The sequence below is a fragment of the Furipterus horrens genome, unplaced genomic scaffold (assembly GCF_987537825.1).
Source record: "Furipterus horrens unplaced genomic scaffold, mFurHor1.1.pri manual_scaffold_9, whole genome shotgun sequence".
Taxonomy (NCBI): Eukaryota; Metazoa; Chordata; class Mammalia; order Chiroptera; family Furipteridae; genus Furipterus; species Furipterus horrens.
In genome coordinates this window covers 102717700-102734052 of record NW_028327179.1, presented here as the reverse complement: position 1 = coordinate 102734052, position 16353 = coordinate 102717700, and the positions used below count along the sequence as shown (strand labels likewise).

Sequence of the window (16353 nt, the reverse complement as noted above, 5' to 3'; positions counted from 1 at the left end):
GTGGCTGGGACGCGGGTGCTGGGATCTGCTCTGTGTGTCTCTGTGGAAAGTTTCTTTGCAGAGCAAAACTGAGGAGTCACGTGGCTGAATGAGAACTGAGGAGGTTTTGTGTATTTTTTTATTGGTTGATTTAGAGAGAGAGGAAGGGAGAGAGAGGTTGTGTGCCCTGACCGGGGATTGAACCCGCAACCTCGGTGCATCGGGACGATGCTCTAACTGACTGAGCTACCGGCCAGGGCCCTGAGGGGGTTTTTAAAGGCACGGACTTCACTGGGTTCTTTTAATACCTCGTGGATCATGCAGAACCCGGGCGAGGGCCCGCAGAGCTGTGACGTGCAGCGGCGTCCAGGGAAGACAGCTCAGTGTCCTGCGAGTGCGGCACACGTGGGCGTGTCTGCGCGCAGGGAGCCGGCGGTCACACACGCACGGCCGTTCTCTCCTGCAGATGGTGTGGGAGAGCGGCTGCGTGGTCGTCGTCATGCTGACGCCCCTGGCGGAGAACGGCGTCCGGCAGTGCTACCACTACTGGCCCGACGAGGGCTCCAACCTCTACCACATCTATGAGGTACCGGTCCGCCCTCCCCATGGCGCCGCGCCCTGCGGCCGGGTCCCTGCAGGAGCCGGTCTGTGAGCCAGGCGGCCCCGGGCCCCGTGGCCAGTGACACCCCGGGCCCCGAGCAGCCGGACCCTGGCAGAGGTGGCATGGGTCTGACTTTTACAGTTTTATGAATCCAGATGCAGACACAAAGGACAGAAGCGTGGCCTGGCAGGGGGGCCTGCTCGGCCGGGTCCTGAGACCAGGCCTGTTCGGGGTTGGTGTCTGGGAAGACTGAACCTGCCGTTATTCCCGTGTTAGGGCTCCATCTCGCCAGGGTCTCCCACAGCCACCCCCTACCCAAGTCTTTATTTGAGGGCATCTGCTGGCAGGCGTATTTCTCTCACTGCCTCTTCTAGCCACACTGAGGATAGAGCCAGCAAACGTGGGCAGTTACGTGAGAGCCGTCCGTGGCTCTGCGTTGCCTTAAATTAGCCAGAGCGCCCACACCCCACAGTAGGAACCCGCTGCAAGTTTCAGTTAACCCCAGATCACATGGTCGTGGCTCCCAGGTCATGTGAAGGGCTTCAACCTGCCCCAGTCCTGGTCGCGAGCCTGAGTGAGGCCCTGGTTCCTCTTCCTGCGTCCAGGCGCCGCCACCTGTGATGACACGGGAGCCGGAGCGGAAGAACCCCGTGGGTCTGGTCCAAAGTGTGACTCTGTCTGCTGATTTTTCTGGAAGGTTGATATGGGTTAGAAATTGAAAAGGCAAGAACTGGAGTGGTGTTGAATTGTAACACGTTTCGCTAATTATTTGACTGATAAGCTCCCACCTGACATTTAACCCCCCAACACACAAAGCTACCTCTCGTACCCACCCCGTGAGACTTGGGAAGGCAGGAGGAGCCTTCATGGCGATGGCCTGCCCGGTGGCCACGTGTGGCCTCCGCCTCGCTGATGCCTGTCTGTCCCCCGGCCCCCCGCCCAGGTCAACCTGGTCTCCGAGCACATCTGGTGTGAGGACTTCCTGGTGAGGAGCTTCTACCTGAAGAATCTTCAAACCAACGAGACGCGCACGGTGACCCAGTTCCACTTCCTGAGCTGGTATGACCAGGGAGTGCCGTCCTCCACAAGGTCCCTTCTGGATTTCCGCAGGTAGGACGAGGGGCATGCCCAGGGCCGTGCACGCCGTGCAGACGCCAGACCGGGGAAGTGGGGGCAGGCTCCTGGGCCGAGGGCGTACAGTTATAAACAGGTTCACACGGGCGAGGGGCCGGGAGAGGAGGGGAATTGCATTAACTGCGCACTGACGGCGAGAGGCGTGCTCGGTTTTACAGGTGGTAAGCGCGAGAGGGGACCAGGGGTCTTAGAGCTGCAGGAACACAGCCGTCCCTTCTTTTCCGTTACAGTGACGTTCAGTGTCGTTGTCTGTCAGTTTCAGGTGCACAGCACGTGGTTAGACAATCGTGTAATTTACAAAGCGGTCCCCTCGGTCAGTCTGGCACCCCCCCGGCCCTACAGTATTACTGATTCTATTCCCTGTGCTGGACCTGATGTCCATTCTTTTTCACAAGACTCTCCAAGTGAAGAAGAATCCTGAAGTCTCTATTCCACTTATCGATGCGCAAAGCCCAGATTTTTAGTTCGCTGCGGTGCTGAGATTCAACAAGCGTTGGCCCAGGTTCTGAGAGGGATCGTTCTGGCTGAAAGCCTGGGCAGCGTTAGCACACGACTGTTCGCATTTTTAGTGCAACTTTGAAGCTGACAGTTTAGAAACGTCCAGTCTTTTGTTCACGCCTCATCCCCCAGGGAGCGTCTTGCTTTAACACACGTTTATTGAGCTGCAGGAACGAACGCTAGACTCCTTCGTGCGGGAAGATACTGACAATGCGGAAAAAGTGAAATGTAAGGCCAAGCTTCCTCGTAATCAGATTTGGTGACAGGGATTGGTGAGCACTGGCCGCGCAGCGGAGGGAGGGGCGTGCACAGCTGCAGAGAGAATAAGGCTGAGCGGCGTCCATAACCGAGTCCTGAGCTCACGCGCAACCGCCTGGACGCTGCCTGGAGAGGCGTCAGGTCACTCTCGGAAGCAGGACCTGGAGACTGTGGACAACCACGCAGCGACCCAGCGTCACCGCGGTCCCCGAGAGGTGGGCACGTCGGGATTTCTGGATCCACCTGTCACAGAGGCCTAGGTCCCAGTGACGCCATTTCTCTTGCTTTTTAGTCCACTTCGAAAGCAAACAGGTTTTTTAATGGGACTAGCGCTTTGGATCCTATAGCGTGTGGAAGAGCTAAAGGAGAGACGTGCCTCTGGTGTCGGGGGCACCGACGCGGCAGGGACCCGCCCCTCCCGAAGAGGCGGGACACGGGGAATCCCAGACAAACCCGCAAACAGGGGCAACACAGTGTTCCTAATGTCCTGCCATCACATACATGTTCTCAGTACAGATATGTGTCTGAAGACATGCTACCCAAACATCTCGCCTCGGAGTCTTCAAACACTGGACGTCACTGGCAGACGGTGGTGCCACACAGACGGGAGGGCACCCCCATGCCTGGTCTGTATGCTCATCCGTGTTTGTTCACATGTGTACACAGGCATACTTCTATATCTGTGTCCGCATATGGAATTTACCGTCCGCCCTGACAGTTTGTCAGGAACAAAGATTGGATTCTCCACTTTCCCTTCCTCTAGAGCTTGAGGAGATGGGGCTCAAGAAGGATTTTGTTCCATTAGAGGGAACATGAAGCTCCAGACACAGTTTTACAGCCTCATTGTCCCCCCCGCCAGCAGGTCCGCCAAAGCTGCCATTCGCGCAGGAGCCAGACCACTCATGTGAATGATTACACGCTCAGGACGCACCGTGCTTGCCCACGGATGGCGGCCGTGTGGTTTTCTGCGCTGACGGGTGCAAAGCACCCCGATTCCCGTGCTCGGGAAGGGGTGGCTGCCCCAGAGGGGTCTGGTCCTCCTCACACAACAGAGAGGTCGGCTTCCTGTGAACAGCAGTGCCGCTGTGCCACTCCCTCCCGCCAGAGCGGGCGTCAGACGCGGAGATGTGCCGTCCAACATTTCTGGAGCCCAGAGGGAGCCCATTCACACCTGAAGGAGAAGCTGCTCAGCTCAGAGACCATGAGCCTCGCGCGGAGGGCTTCGCTGTACAAACATCTCTCTGCATCTCTCTGATCCACTCCCGTCTTCCTGTGTGCCCTGGCGGTCACTAGTGCTGCTCCCAGTAAAAGTGGACAAACCCTTACTTTGCCAGCTAATTAGCGGTGGCCAGTGTCATTTTTGTGACGTTGCAGCTAGTAATATGAGCCCAGTTGCATAGTCACAAAAGTGATCATTGGAAACTGTGACTTGACTGCAGGGGACAGTGTGGGGACCCCTTTCTGAGCCTCTAACGACCTCTGACCTCGCTTGCCGCTCCTTGCCGCTCGGGGACCCGTGGGTTGGTTTGTATCACTAACCCTTCTTTCTCAGCGAGGTCGTCCAGCTGAGGGACACCTAGTGCCGCGTCTCTCCACGTGCGCGCCTCTGCTTACTGACGCTGTGTCCTCGCAGCGTGAAACAAGGCAGCGCGCACTGCGGGCGGGGTGAACGCTCTGCCGCTGTCGCGGGTCGGCCAGATGGCCGCGTCCGTTGACCACGCGATGCCGATGCTTTTCTGTTCTGGTGTCTCACGTTGTCACAAACCAAGCACACGATTCTCTGTAATAAAATTCTGAACCGCAGCAGCACCTTGTATCTGCACTGCCACCCCCTGGCTGTTGTGTAAACAGGTTCAGTGCGGGCCAGGCTGGCGTGGGTGTAAAGGTGACAGCCCCACCCTCCTGGGGCCGCCTCGGCAGCCAGCCGGGACGCGTTGGAGACAGTATCTCAAATGTATCACAAAACGGAGACAGGAGAGGCCAGAATGGAGAGCACATGGGGCCACAGTGGTCAGGGAGGCTATTCGCCCTGAGTCTGGCCAGAGCGGTGCTGACCAGCCACCAGGGGACTTCGTCCCAGAGACCCTGCCACCCACGTTTCCTGAAACCACCAGGTTAAGGAAGGGCATCCAGTTCCATTTACTCCTTCGCTGTGTTTGCTGTGCTTGGCCCGTCCTGAAATCCGACCAGAACCTGGCGACTGGCCAGTGTGGGAATGTGGGGAAGCTGGGTTCCGTCCCCACCTGCGCGCCGGGGCTGCTGAGCAGGGAGTCGGAGGTGCAGGGCTGAGCCGGGTCCCGTTGGGAAGAGCCAGTGACTGAGAAACTTCCAGTAAAATCTTCTGTTTGAAAGTGAAAGGCCTGTAGAAATAGTTCCCCCCTAGCTGTGGTCGGACCAAGGAGCTTGCTTGGTTCTGCGTACACACATGAGCACGGTACACATGCACGCATGCACAGGTGTGTGCTCACATGAGCTCATGCATGCACAAACATGCCACGCATGAGCACAGCGCATGCATGGGCACATACTGGTGTGATGTGTGTGCATGTGCGCAGACAGCACACATGAGCATGGCACGCACACAAACGTGTGCCGCACGCACACGTACAAATATGAGCAGCGCGTGCATGTACACATGAGCGCTGTGCGCATGGACGTGAGCATGGTGCGCGCATGTGTGCGGTCAGCACACATAAGCATGGTGTGCACACATGCATGCAGACACATGAGCATGAGCATGGTGCGCGCACATGCATGCAGACACATGAGCATGAGCATGGCGCATGTGCAGACATGCAGACACATGTACACTCCCTCAGGGTGCATCCTTGAGGTCTGGCATCTGCTTTGCCAGAGACAACGCTCACACCGCCTTTCTATCCCAAGCCAAGAACGGGGGTTTTAGGAGGAGCAAGTGGACCTCTTTTCCAGCCTGCTTTACTCTTAAAGGTCCAAGAATTTTAAGGCATCCGGTTCACATGTTCCATTGAGTTTCAGGAGCTCCCCCAAATGTAGCATCGCAGCGTGTGCACCAAAAGCAAGGCTCTCGCAGAAATGGAGACGGGGCCGCAGGGGCACTGGGCGGTTAGCTGACCCCTGCTCCAGGGTCTCCTCATTTTCACTTTAAGCCATCTTCAGGGGCCCACAAGCTTTAAATCCCAGGCACGAGGCCTGGGTGGGGTGTGGCTTACCTGTCGGGGGGTACAGGGGGGCCTGCCTGAGAACTGCCCTCCGTCCACTCCTTAGAGGAGGCGGGAAAGCACCGCTGATGCCGGGGACCAAGTCACCGCCTGTCCCCCAACCCTGGTCTCTGGGCTTGTCGGGTTTGTACCAGAGCAGCCAGCTGCTTGAGTTTTCTCTCGCGGCAGGTAAGCCTTTGCAAAGAGATGCGACATGTTCCTGCTTCTGGGACAAGGGACGAGACTGTTCCCGCCTGTCACTCTTTCTTACCTTTGGCCTCACGTCACCCCTGGTGCAAGTTCAGACACACCCCTCGCAGGGTTCCTTCCAGTGACCAGAGTCGGCCTTTCGTTTTCTTCATTCAGAACTATTTTACTGCGAATTTCCATTGCTTTGTAAATAAGTTTCCTTGTTTCACTGACTTAAACAATGTTGGTGTTTGTACGTGAATTTCAAGTGAGCCTCTGTTCTGAGTAGTTACAAACTCTTCATCTAAGCTTGTTAATTTTTATAAGTTCTGACCTAACATCTGCACAGTGAGGTTGTTTGTAACATCCCCAAATTTATGAAAACGGGACCACTTGTCGGGAATGCGGCTGAGGCTTCTCCGTCACTCAGACCTGCTTCCCGAGCCCACACACCAATGGGGTCTCCATAAGGAGCCGCCTGGGGACGAAACAATGACAGTGTGTCCCAGGGTGGTGTCTAGAGTGTAAGAAATTCGAAGCATATATTGCAAAACCCAAAAAGTTCAGTGAAGAACCTGGACCCCCATTTCACAACCACCACCAAACACGGGTGGCCTCGGCTGTAGGCGAGACGGGGCCGGGACAAGCTGGTGGCCCGCTGGCCTGAGGCCTCGAGTTCATACTTGTAAAGGGACAGAAGAAGTCGGGGCAGCGTAAGAACGGTTTTTAAAGCTCTGCTTAAGAACTTGCTATTGGAAAGGAAAAGAAATCTTTGAGAGCGTGTGTGTGTCGTTTTGATTTCCTTTGTTAAAACCAGGCTACTGCAAACGATGTCGGGAGACATTTGCCTCGGTTGGTGGTGGCCTGGGCTGGGAAGGCCGAGGACTGTGCGTAACGGCGATTCCTGTCTCTTTTTATTTCAGAAAAGTAAACAAGTGCTACAAGGGCCGATCTTGTCCAATAATTGTTCATTGCAGGCAAGTACAACTTTTCACCGGGATTAAGAAGTGTTTGCCACCTCAGAGCACAGACCGCAGTTCAGGGCAGAAGGCGAGCTTTCTCGCGGCTTTCGTGACTGTGCCCAGGCGGCCCCTGGAGAGGAGCCGGAGCCGTAACTGAGTTTCCGTGGCGCTGGACGGGGCTGCGGTGCCCTCCCTGCCCGTGGCCTCTGCTCTCCGACAAGCCGCGGTGCTGGGTGCTGCGGGCTGCTCCCAAACGTTCCTGCCTGCCCCCTGGTTTCCTTAGTCCCTTGTGGGGCCACAACCCAGGAACTTGGGGACAGTGTTCTCGATCCGCTGCACTGTCTCGCCCCCCCCCCCCCCCAGTACACTGAGCCGAGGCTTGGGACCCGGCGCAGGTGGTAAGAAAGGCATGGGCGGGTCCCAAATGGGACAGAACCTGCCAGTGCATCAGGGGGGGTGGCCACTCTGGGTCACCGCGTGAGTCCAGGCGAGGCTCCCGCCCCCACGTAGGTCACGCCACGCCCGTAGGAGGACAGCCTCTCACTCCTACTCGCTCTGAGGCTTGAGCTCGCCTATTTTTGGTAAAGAACCTCATCCGTGTTCTAGAACCATCTTGTAGAACATTCCTTCCTGCCTGGGGGGCACCCCTCCAAACATGGAGCGCCCGGTCTCTCCGTTCAGCCAAGAAGTGCGTGTATGTGCGTGTGGCACGTATGACTTGTATATCCGTGTTTCTGTGCATGTGTGTCTGTGTGTGTCAGTCCGTGTATGTCTCTGTGTTTGTGTGCGTGTCTGTCTGTCTGTGTCGGTCTACAAGAAGAGGGAGAGAACAGAGATGGTTTGGTTTCCTCAACGTCTAGAATGGGTCATTGTCACCCGCGAGTGCCCCAGACAGGCAGCAGGTAGCTGGAAGGCTTTGTGGCGGATTTTGAAATATCCGTGCGAAGAGAGTTCCCCTAGAGGAGCATTGAGCAAACCCAGTGACCAGAGGGAGGCCAGCTCTGCTGCGTGTCCCCAGCCACCTGGGCGGGGGCGGGGGGCGCAGTGCGGACTAGTCAGCCCCCCAGCTGCAGCTCCTTCACCGTTGTTTGGAGGAGACATGTTACGCCGACGTGGCGAGTCTCGGCTACAGAGGAGCAGCCTGCAGGCCCCCAGTGCCCTCCCGGGATTACGGCCACACCCAGGCCCGAGGCCGAGAGCACGTGATGTGGCCTTTACTGGCCGAGCTCCCCAAGTCCTGCAGGGGGATCATTTGTTTTCTCCTTTAAGTCACAGTTGCTTTCTCCAGGAGGATGAAGGTAAAACCCTCTGCCAGGAGCTGCTCCCGGTGAGGACAGCCTGCTTAGAAAGAACACGTCTCGGGGACACAGCGCGTGGGGACAGCGAGGCCCCCCACATTCGTGCAGAAAAGGAGGGCGCGCCCCTTTCTCATTCTCCTCCGCAGGCTGCTGTTGAGGCACAACTCCCGGTGGGGAGCGTCCCGAGTGCAGCGGGGGTCACGGGGACAGGAAGCGGGTGCGGACCAGGGAGCGAGGAGGGACGTTGGGGTGTGCCTGCCCCCCGTGTGATGCCCAGCGCCCTGCCTGCCTGCTGCGGGGCTGTGGGTCTCACAGAGCTGGGGGGCACTGGGAACACAGATGCCATCAGCTCTGTCACCGGTTTCGTTCTTTTATCACAAAATCTACCCCGTTTTTGGTCAAAGAGGGAAAGAAAGGAAGGAACAAACCCACACAGGCACATTGGCTGCCCACACGGCCACTGCGCAGCCTCTTCCTCTCCCTGCTCTCCCTCCTCCTCCTCTCTTCTCCACTTCCTCTTCCTTCTCGTCTTCCTCCCGTCCTCCTCTTTGTCCTCCTCTCCCCCTCCTCCTCCCTCCCCCGCTCCCCCCTCCGGTCCCACGGCTCCCCCCTCTCTCTCATCCGCAGCATGCTCCGCACGAGCCCCACCCAGACACGGGGGGCAGAGAGCTGGCGCAGGCTTGGCCCGGGGGGCGCGGGCGCGGGCGGCGCTCTCACCTCTCTCCTTCTGTTGGCAGCGACGGCGCGGGCCGGAGCGGCACCTACATCCTGATCGACATGGTCCTCAACAAGATGGCCAAAGGTGAGACCGGGCGCTGCTTTGCGGGGGCTGAGCCGGGGGTGGCGCTGCTATGGCAGCCTGGTGCCCTGCTCACGGGGGCCCGGGACGAATCAGCCGCGTTGTCCTCTCTGTGGGGCCTGTGAGAACGAACCAGGGACTCTGAGCCCCGTGCTCTGGGCCCGGCGCGCACCGCAGCTGGACGCTGGCCAAGCCCGAGCTGACCACGCCGGGTAGCGTCGGGTCTCCCGAGCCTCCGTAACGTGCTGCGTGCAAACCTCCCCTGTCATAACCGCGTGTCCAGGAACGTTCTAGAGCCACCTGAGACCTCTGGTGGCACAGTTGCCACACCGAAGCCACCTTACCTCCTATGAAGCTTTGGACCCCCGTCCATCTGTCAGTGAGGCCGCGTGCCGGGGCCCCTCATGGCGTCCCCTGGACCAGCCGCGGGTGCTCCCCAGGGACCGGGCGCCTGTCATCCCTGAGCTGCGTCCTCGGCCCTGGGTCTGACTGCAGCACTGATTTCCACACACTTGCACCCACGGGCCGGGACCCCCAATAGGCCTTCTCCTTACTTGTTTTCCTCTAGCTAAGGAAATAAGTAGGGTTCATCCTTAGCCCAGAGACAGATGTGTGGGAATAAAACCGTGGCCTTTCCAATGGAAGGACTAGAGCCACCCCCAGCCCGACAACCAGGGCCTGGAGGACTCTGCCCAGCGGAGGGCTGCCCCCTGCGGGCGCCCAGCTGCCACCATCGCCTCCGCCGCTGCCTCTGCCGCGGGGAGAATGAAACCAGCAAACCTCACTTCAAGCCCCTGGTCAGCTCAATGCTGCCCGTGAGCAAACAAAGAAAGGCCTCGCCGATGCAGACGCCGGGGCCCTTTGTTTTCAGACCTTAACAGGACCCAGCTTTGTGGGCGGGGATGTCCCTTATTGCCGTTCCTTCAGGCCACTTGTGTCCCTCAGATTCGTCTTCTCGTTGGGAATTTGCAGAATTGGGACTCAGAGCCTCAGTGGAACATGTGTTTCTTCCCTGATCACCCGCCCTCCCCTCTCCGCCTGCCTCACACGCAATATCTGCTTTCCATTAAACCAGCCGCTTCCGGAAAATCCGGTCGTCTGGCGTGTGGGGGATGTCGCCTGTGCTTGTCACAGCCTGACGCAGGAACCCACTGGGCACAGGGTCCGGAACACAGAGCCTGGCTTGTCACGGGAAGGAGGCGTTGGTGTGGCTTGGCCGCCGTCTTAGGATTTCTGGGCCCACCTTGGCATTGACCCAGCGGGTGGGATAGAACCTGCGTTTCAGGGGCCCGGGGCCTGCCGCACAGAGAAGCCCACCACTGCCCTTGCAGCAGTACAGGATCACTGGCTGGGGACCCTGCAGTGTCACATCCCACCAGGGGTGTGGCTGGCGTCCCACAGGGCCGGACCAGCCGCGCAGAACTGGCCCCAGGGGGCTGTGCCCAGGCCTCTCCTGAGATCCGTCGCCCCATTCTGTTCTTGACCTGCTCCCCTCTGCCCCGGCCTGCAGGTCAAATCCCCTGACCCTGGCGGCCGCAGTCTTGGGAGAGGTCAAAGGGCAGGGCGGTCCCTGGCGGCCAGGGGCCCTTTCCCAGCGCTGCGGCCCCAGCCTTTGTCTGGCCTGGGAACCTAGAGGCCCGCGCTCACCCAGTGATCAAAGGCCCAAAGCCCGGACACGAAAGCTTTCTTCCCGTTTCCTTTTCTTAAAGGGAATGAGCTGCACGCAGACCAAAGAATGCCTTGGCCACGCCTCCTGCACCCAGGCCATGCTCAGCTCTCCAGAGCCCAGCTGGGCTGCGGGGCCCCCATTCACGGGGGCCCCCATTCACGCGACCCCTGGGGATTAGGGACCTCGGCACTACTCCAGGGGCTTCTGAGAAATAAACAGGGAATAATTTAAGTCTAGTTGACTAGCAAGTGGATGGGGCTGCCGCTTGGAATCCCAGGACACAGGCTGGGGGTCAGCGCCCACCTGGGAGGTTCCCGGGCCCCTTCTCCTGGGCGGCGCTTCTGACTCGTGGTTGGCACTTTGCCTCGGAACTAGTGTTCGGGCTGCGTCGGACCATCTCGCGGGAAGACCGAGCTCAGACAGGGCCGGTCCCTCTGCAGCCACGAGGTTCCCAGGGCTGCGCTTCTAAAGCGCCGTCTGCGGCGTCTCTCTGCGCGGGGTTTTGCTTTGTTCTGCTGCATCGGTTTGGTTTTGCTCTTTTAAGGAATGGACGGCGGGGCTTCCCAAAGCACACGTTTGCGGGTCACCCCAGGAGACACTGCCTGCCGCTGAGGGCTCCGCAACCCCCGCCCGCGCTGCCGCTCATACCCGGAGCCCACAGCGCACTGGGGCAGCCTTTTCTCCTGCCGGCAGGTGGGAGGGCCGGGCACTCCCCTCTGGAGGGCCTGGAGCTGCCTTCTAAGCTCAGGGTGCCAGCGTGACGCTGCCCCGGGGGAGGGGCAGACGCTGGTCCCGCTGCCCGTCCCATCCCAGCAGCGGGTCCCACGGAGGCAGCGTCTCCTTGCACACACTGAGCTCCTCTTCTCTGTCCAGCTTGTCTCTGAAGCTGGCGGCTCCGGGTCCCGCCCAGGGGAGGGGCGCGCACCTGTCCGTCAGCGTCTGGCTTGTTCCCTCTGCCCGGCGTCCTCAAGGTTCGCCCCGTGCGGTGACAGCACTTCTGTCCTTTTTAAGGCTGAATCGTCTTCCGTCTCCCACGGTCTGTTCACCGTCCCGTCAGTGGACACCCTGTGTGCCCGTCTCCGGCTGCTGTGCACGTGTCTGTGCGAAGACCTCCTTAGGCTTCTGCTTCCGTTCCTCTGGGCGGGGGGGGCGGTGCCCGGACGCGGAATGACTGGGTCGTGCGGTCGTTAACGCTACGGCTGACTTTCTGAGGGACCTGCGCAGTTTCACGCAGTGCGTGGAGGTCCCATTCCTCCGCAGCCCCGTCAGCGTTTGTGGTTTTCCGTCGTCTGTTTTTGCTCACAGGACGCACCGACCTGACGGGGTGACGTCTTACCTCATTGTGCTTCGGTTGCGTCTGTGTTGGGGGCTAGACCTATGTCTTCTTTGGAAAAATGTTCAGCCCTGGGCTCATTTTTGTGATCGGGCTGCTTTTTGTCGGTGTTGAGTTGTGGGAGTTCTCTGTCCGGCCTGTGTATCCGTCCTTCTCGGGCCTGTGACAGGCCCCGCCTGGGTCTGTGGCTGACGCCCTTCGGTGCAGAGAAGCATTGAACTTGGACGAAGCCCAGTTTACCCAGTTTTCCTTTGGTGCAGGTGCTTTTGGTATCACGTCCCAGAAAGTTTTGCCCAGCCCGACACCGTGAAGAGTCCCCCATGTTTCCTTAGATGTTAACTTTTAATAGCAAGGTCGCGGCGGCCGATGGGGACCACTGTGGGCCCCGAGAGCTTGCAGAGCAGAGAGGGCGGGGCCAGCTTGCAGAGCCATCCTGCCCTTGGCGCCGGCACCTGCTGGGCTGACACAGGCGTCCGAACAGCCTCCTTAAGAACACTGGGGGGCTTGGGGGGCATTTTAAACCTGACGCTCTGCTCAGCACAGCAGCCCCGGCCACATGGGGCAACTGAAGTGAATGAAAAATTTTAAATCGGCTCCTCAGCCCTGGCCAGGTGGCTCCGTTGGTTGGCGCGTCATCCCTAAGGCGGTGGGTTCGATCCCCAGTCAGGGCATGTACACAAGGCAACAAATCGGTGTGTCTCTCTCCCATCCTCTCTCTCTCTCTCAAATCAATAAAGGTCCTGTGGGGGGGAGTGAAAAAACAAATCCACAGACTCCCTTTAAACAAAATTATACTCCCTGCGGCCTGGTCAATGTCTGAACACGCCTGAGGAGGAGCTGGCAAGGAACCCCAGGACCTGAAGGGCACCCCGTCTCCTGCCAGAAGGAGTTCTTCTGAACGCCCAGGCACGCCAGGCCACCCGTAGGGAAACCTCCTCCCCACAAAGGCCCTGGTGTCCCCACACACATGGCATGTGTTGCCCGGCAGTCCCTGAGGGCTCGCGGCAGACCCCGCGCCATCCCTGCAGCCTTGGGGACACATGCGCCCCATGGTCCCCATGCACAGACAGGAATGCGGGGACAGGAAGGTCGGGGCCTTGGGCCGGCTGCCCAGGGGTTCAGCCCAGGTCCTGGTGCCTGGTTGGTCCCGCCCTTTTGCAGACGGGCACTCAGTGTGAATGCCTCTCCCCCTCCGTGAGCCCCCTCCCTCCCTGCCTGAGTCTTGCTGCTCTGGCCACTCACTCAGCTCCGCCCACATAAGCCCTTGAACATGGACTTGAAGGTCACGGAGCCATAGGAACATCAAGTTCATTCTCCTGAGTCTGTGTCTGAGGGGTGACGGGCATCCCACTCGGGGTCTCTCCCCCACGTCCGCCAGGACTTGCCCCTTCCTCCTGGCTGGTCCGGGTCTGGTGAGCAGGCCACCTGCTCTGTGACGAGGGACAGGCTGTTCAACCCGGATGGGGCAGAGCTGCTCCATGTTCTCCCAGCCGTGCTGACGGGTGGCCTGCCGCCCAGAACCGTGCTGGGGGCTTGGTACGTGGTCACGGCCCGCGTCTGCAGCGGCAAACAAGCCTTTGCGCCCCGGTGAGCTGCGGGGAGCTGGCCGCCTGGGCTGCGTCCTGCCCCGTCTCCCAGAGGACTTAGTGAAAGGACCGGCCGGGGACAGTGCTGAGCCAAGCGCGAGGCTAAAGTGAGCGGGTCGGGTCGTGTGACGCCCACAGAAGCCGGGTTGCCCGCCGCCAGCCAGGGCCCCTGGGGAGAAACCGGGGCTGTCAACGTGGCCGCATCGCGTCTTTCTGGAACGTTTGAACATGCGGCTTTAAAAGGCAAAGGACAGTTCTGGCTGGGGAGGCTCAGTGGACTGAGCCCCGGCCTGCAAATCAAAGGGTCGCCGGTTCGATTCCCAGTCGGCACCTGCCTGGGCTGTGGCCAGGTCCCCAGTTTGGGGGCGTGTGAGAAGCAACCACACATTTACTTTTAAAAAGTAAATAAGATAAATAAAAGGCAGAGAACACTACATTTAAAGCCAATACTGAGATGAATATGACTAGCCTAATTTTTCATTTCTCTAAGTTAAAAAAACCCAATGCAACCAAAATCTAAACCTGTATGCTACGTACTATGATTTAAAATATTTTTTAAAATGCCTGAAAACTGGACTGTATTTCCCACCGGCACTGGCTTACCGCCAGCGTCACGGTGCCGGCACCGAGTACGGCTCTCAGCCTGGCTCTTGAGTTCCCGCCTGGGAAGCCGCCGCCGCCACCGCGTGTGCGCAAGCGCTGGGCGCAGCCGAGCCCAGTCTTCTCCTCTCGGCCTCCGCCCGACGGGGACCGGGCACGGGGGAGGGCAGCCCGTGGGTGCCCCGTGTCTGAGCGCAGCTCCGTTTGTGCATTGCAGGCGCGAAGGAAATCGATATTGCGGCCACCTTGGAGCACCTGCGGGACCAGAGGCCAGGCATGGTCCAGACCAAGGTACGGCCGGGACCCGGGCGGGGAGGAGGTACGGCTCAGTGCCCCCCGTGGACAGGCCCCTTCCTGGGACGGTCCTGGCAACCCCAACATGGCAATGTCATGGATGGGCCAGGTCTCACATGGCCAGGCTATTGTCCCCCAGATCAGGGCAGGGGACCCTAGAAAGAGGCCATTGCGGACCCGGCACCCTTTGCAGAGGAACATTCTGGATTCTTCCCAGTCTCCCGTGTCTCCAGCCCCCTCACCCACAGCTCTGCTGTGTGCTCATCAGACAGGGGTCATAGGGATGTCCCCAGAGGTCTCGGGGTCCCTGAGCATCCCCAAACAGCTCCTGTGCACACATGCCGAGCAGGCTGAGTTTGCAGCATCTGGGCTCAGGACAAGACCACCATTGGCCTCGGGTGAACTAGGACTAGAAACAGGTGACAGTAATGGCCCACCGCGTTCCAGACACGTGTGTCCGGCAGCCGCTGAACACGCCTGCCCCGTGCCCGAGCAGGGCCGCCCCCACAGGACACCTGGTCTTTAAACGATGTCCTCGCAAAATCACCTCTTCACACCTGAGGGCTCTGTTACAAAAAGTGACATCAAGCTCCCAAGATGCTCTGGATTCTGCTTGGCGCCTGGTAGTGACAGTCAGGGACCCCAGGCAAGCCAGGGGACACACTTCCTGGGTCCTGAGTCCCCCATGACGTGCGCGCGTTCCCTGGTCCCCTCAGAAGGCAGAAGCAGTAGCCACAGAAGGCGCAACTGAGCCGTTGGACCCGGAAGGTCATCTCATAAGACACCCGGGCATTAGGCTGGTCGCGCACCACAGGTCAGCCACGCACGAGGGCAGGTTCACCTCACCCCTCTTCCTGAACCCGTCAGGGAGCTCACGGGTCCTCTGCTCCAGCCCCGGGGCGGCACTGGGGAGCGCTGGGGGCACAGGGCGGGGGCTGCTGCCTGGCCCCGACCCCCAGCCAGTGTCAGCACCTGTGACAGGCAGGGTGGTCACAGCGCTTATGTGAGCAGTAGGGAAATACGTTGTATCTCAAGACACACGTTGTTTCCTAGAAGTTGTTTTATTTTAAAATTAAATATTTTATTCTGCAATTATTTCACAACTGCAAAAAATTGCAGAAATAATAGGTATCATCTCCAAGTGCCCGTCACACCTTCCCATCTCCCAGCTCACGCCCCCACGGGCAGTGTCGGAGGACAGGAAGTGAGTGCCCAACCCCACCACCCCCTCCCCAGGGCAGGGACTCAGGGTCACCCTGCTGTCACGTGGGGGGCATGACAGCACCAGGATCCTGGGGGAGTCAGGTCCTCTCCGGTAACCGCCCAGCCACCCCCTCACAGTGCCCCGCTGTCCCCTCCCCCCGCTGTCCCTGCAGGAGCAGTTCGAGTTTGCGCTGACTGCGGTGGCCGAGGAGGTGAACGTCATCCTCAAGGCCCTCCCCCAGTGAGCTCGCGGCGCGCTCCGAGCACCCGGCTGGGACGCACGGTGTGGATCCGCGTCTCCACTGTGACCACCCAGCACCCAGCACTGGAGTCCCCAGCATCCTGTAGTCACCCCAGTTAGCATAAAAATGTGTATTTTCATTCAATCCCACAAGAATAAAGAGAGGTCTGCAGAAACGCCAGGCCCGGGGGCAGGCCAGCAGGGGTGGCTGTTCCCGTCTGGACAAGAACTTAATTTTCCCTAAAGCTCCGCTTCAGCTCACGTTCCCATCTGCAAATGACACTGTCCGCGCTCAGTGGTCCCGGCATCTTCAGGGTCCTGGGTCGGCCTCGAACCTGTAACTTCCCGGGGCCGCGTCGTGTGCGGGAGGGGCCCAGGGGGCGCCACAGAATGTGGAGGCACCTCTGTCTTTAGGGAGGTTCATCCCCGGGAGAAACCGTGGGCTGACCCAGGTGTTAGATGGACAGAAGTGGACATTCTGCAGCTTTGCGACAAATGAGGAAAATGTCACCGCCTCTCTCTGTTCTTCT

General features: G+C 59.4%; 1 protein-coding gene across 1 annotated transcript in view; it reads left to right on the top strand.

The window, feature by feature from the left end:
* Positions 1-15895, top strand: part of PTPRN2 (protein tyrosine phosphatase receptor type N2) — a 367694-nt gene extending 351799 nt beyond the window's left edge. Inside the window, exons 18-23 of the mRNA XM_090287741.1 lie at positions 446-565; positions 1524-1690; positions 6762-6815; positions 8836-8900; positions 14303-14376; positions 15756-15895. Of these exons, the coding sequence (XP_090143867.1) occupies positions 446-565; positions 1524-1690; positions 6762-6815; positions 8836-8900; positions 14303-14376; positions 15756-15827 (552 nt within the window). The 3' untranslated portion in view covers positions 15828-15895. The remainder of the gene's footprint in view (positions 1-445; positions 566-1523; positions 1691-6761; positions 6816-8835; positions 8901-14302; positions 14377-15755) is intronic.
* The last annotated feature ends 458 nt before the right edge of the window (positions 15896-16353 follow it).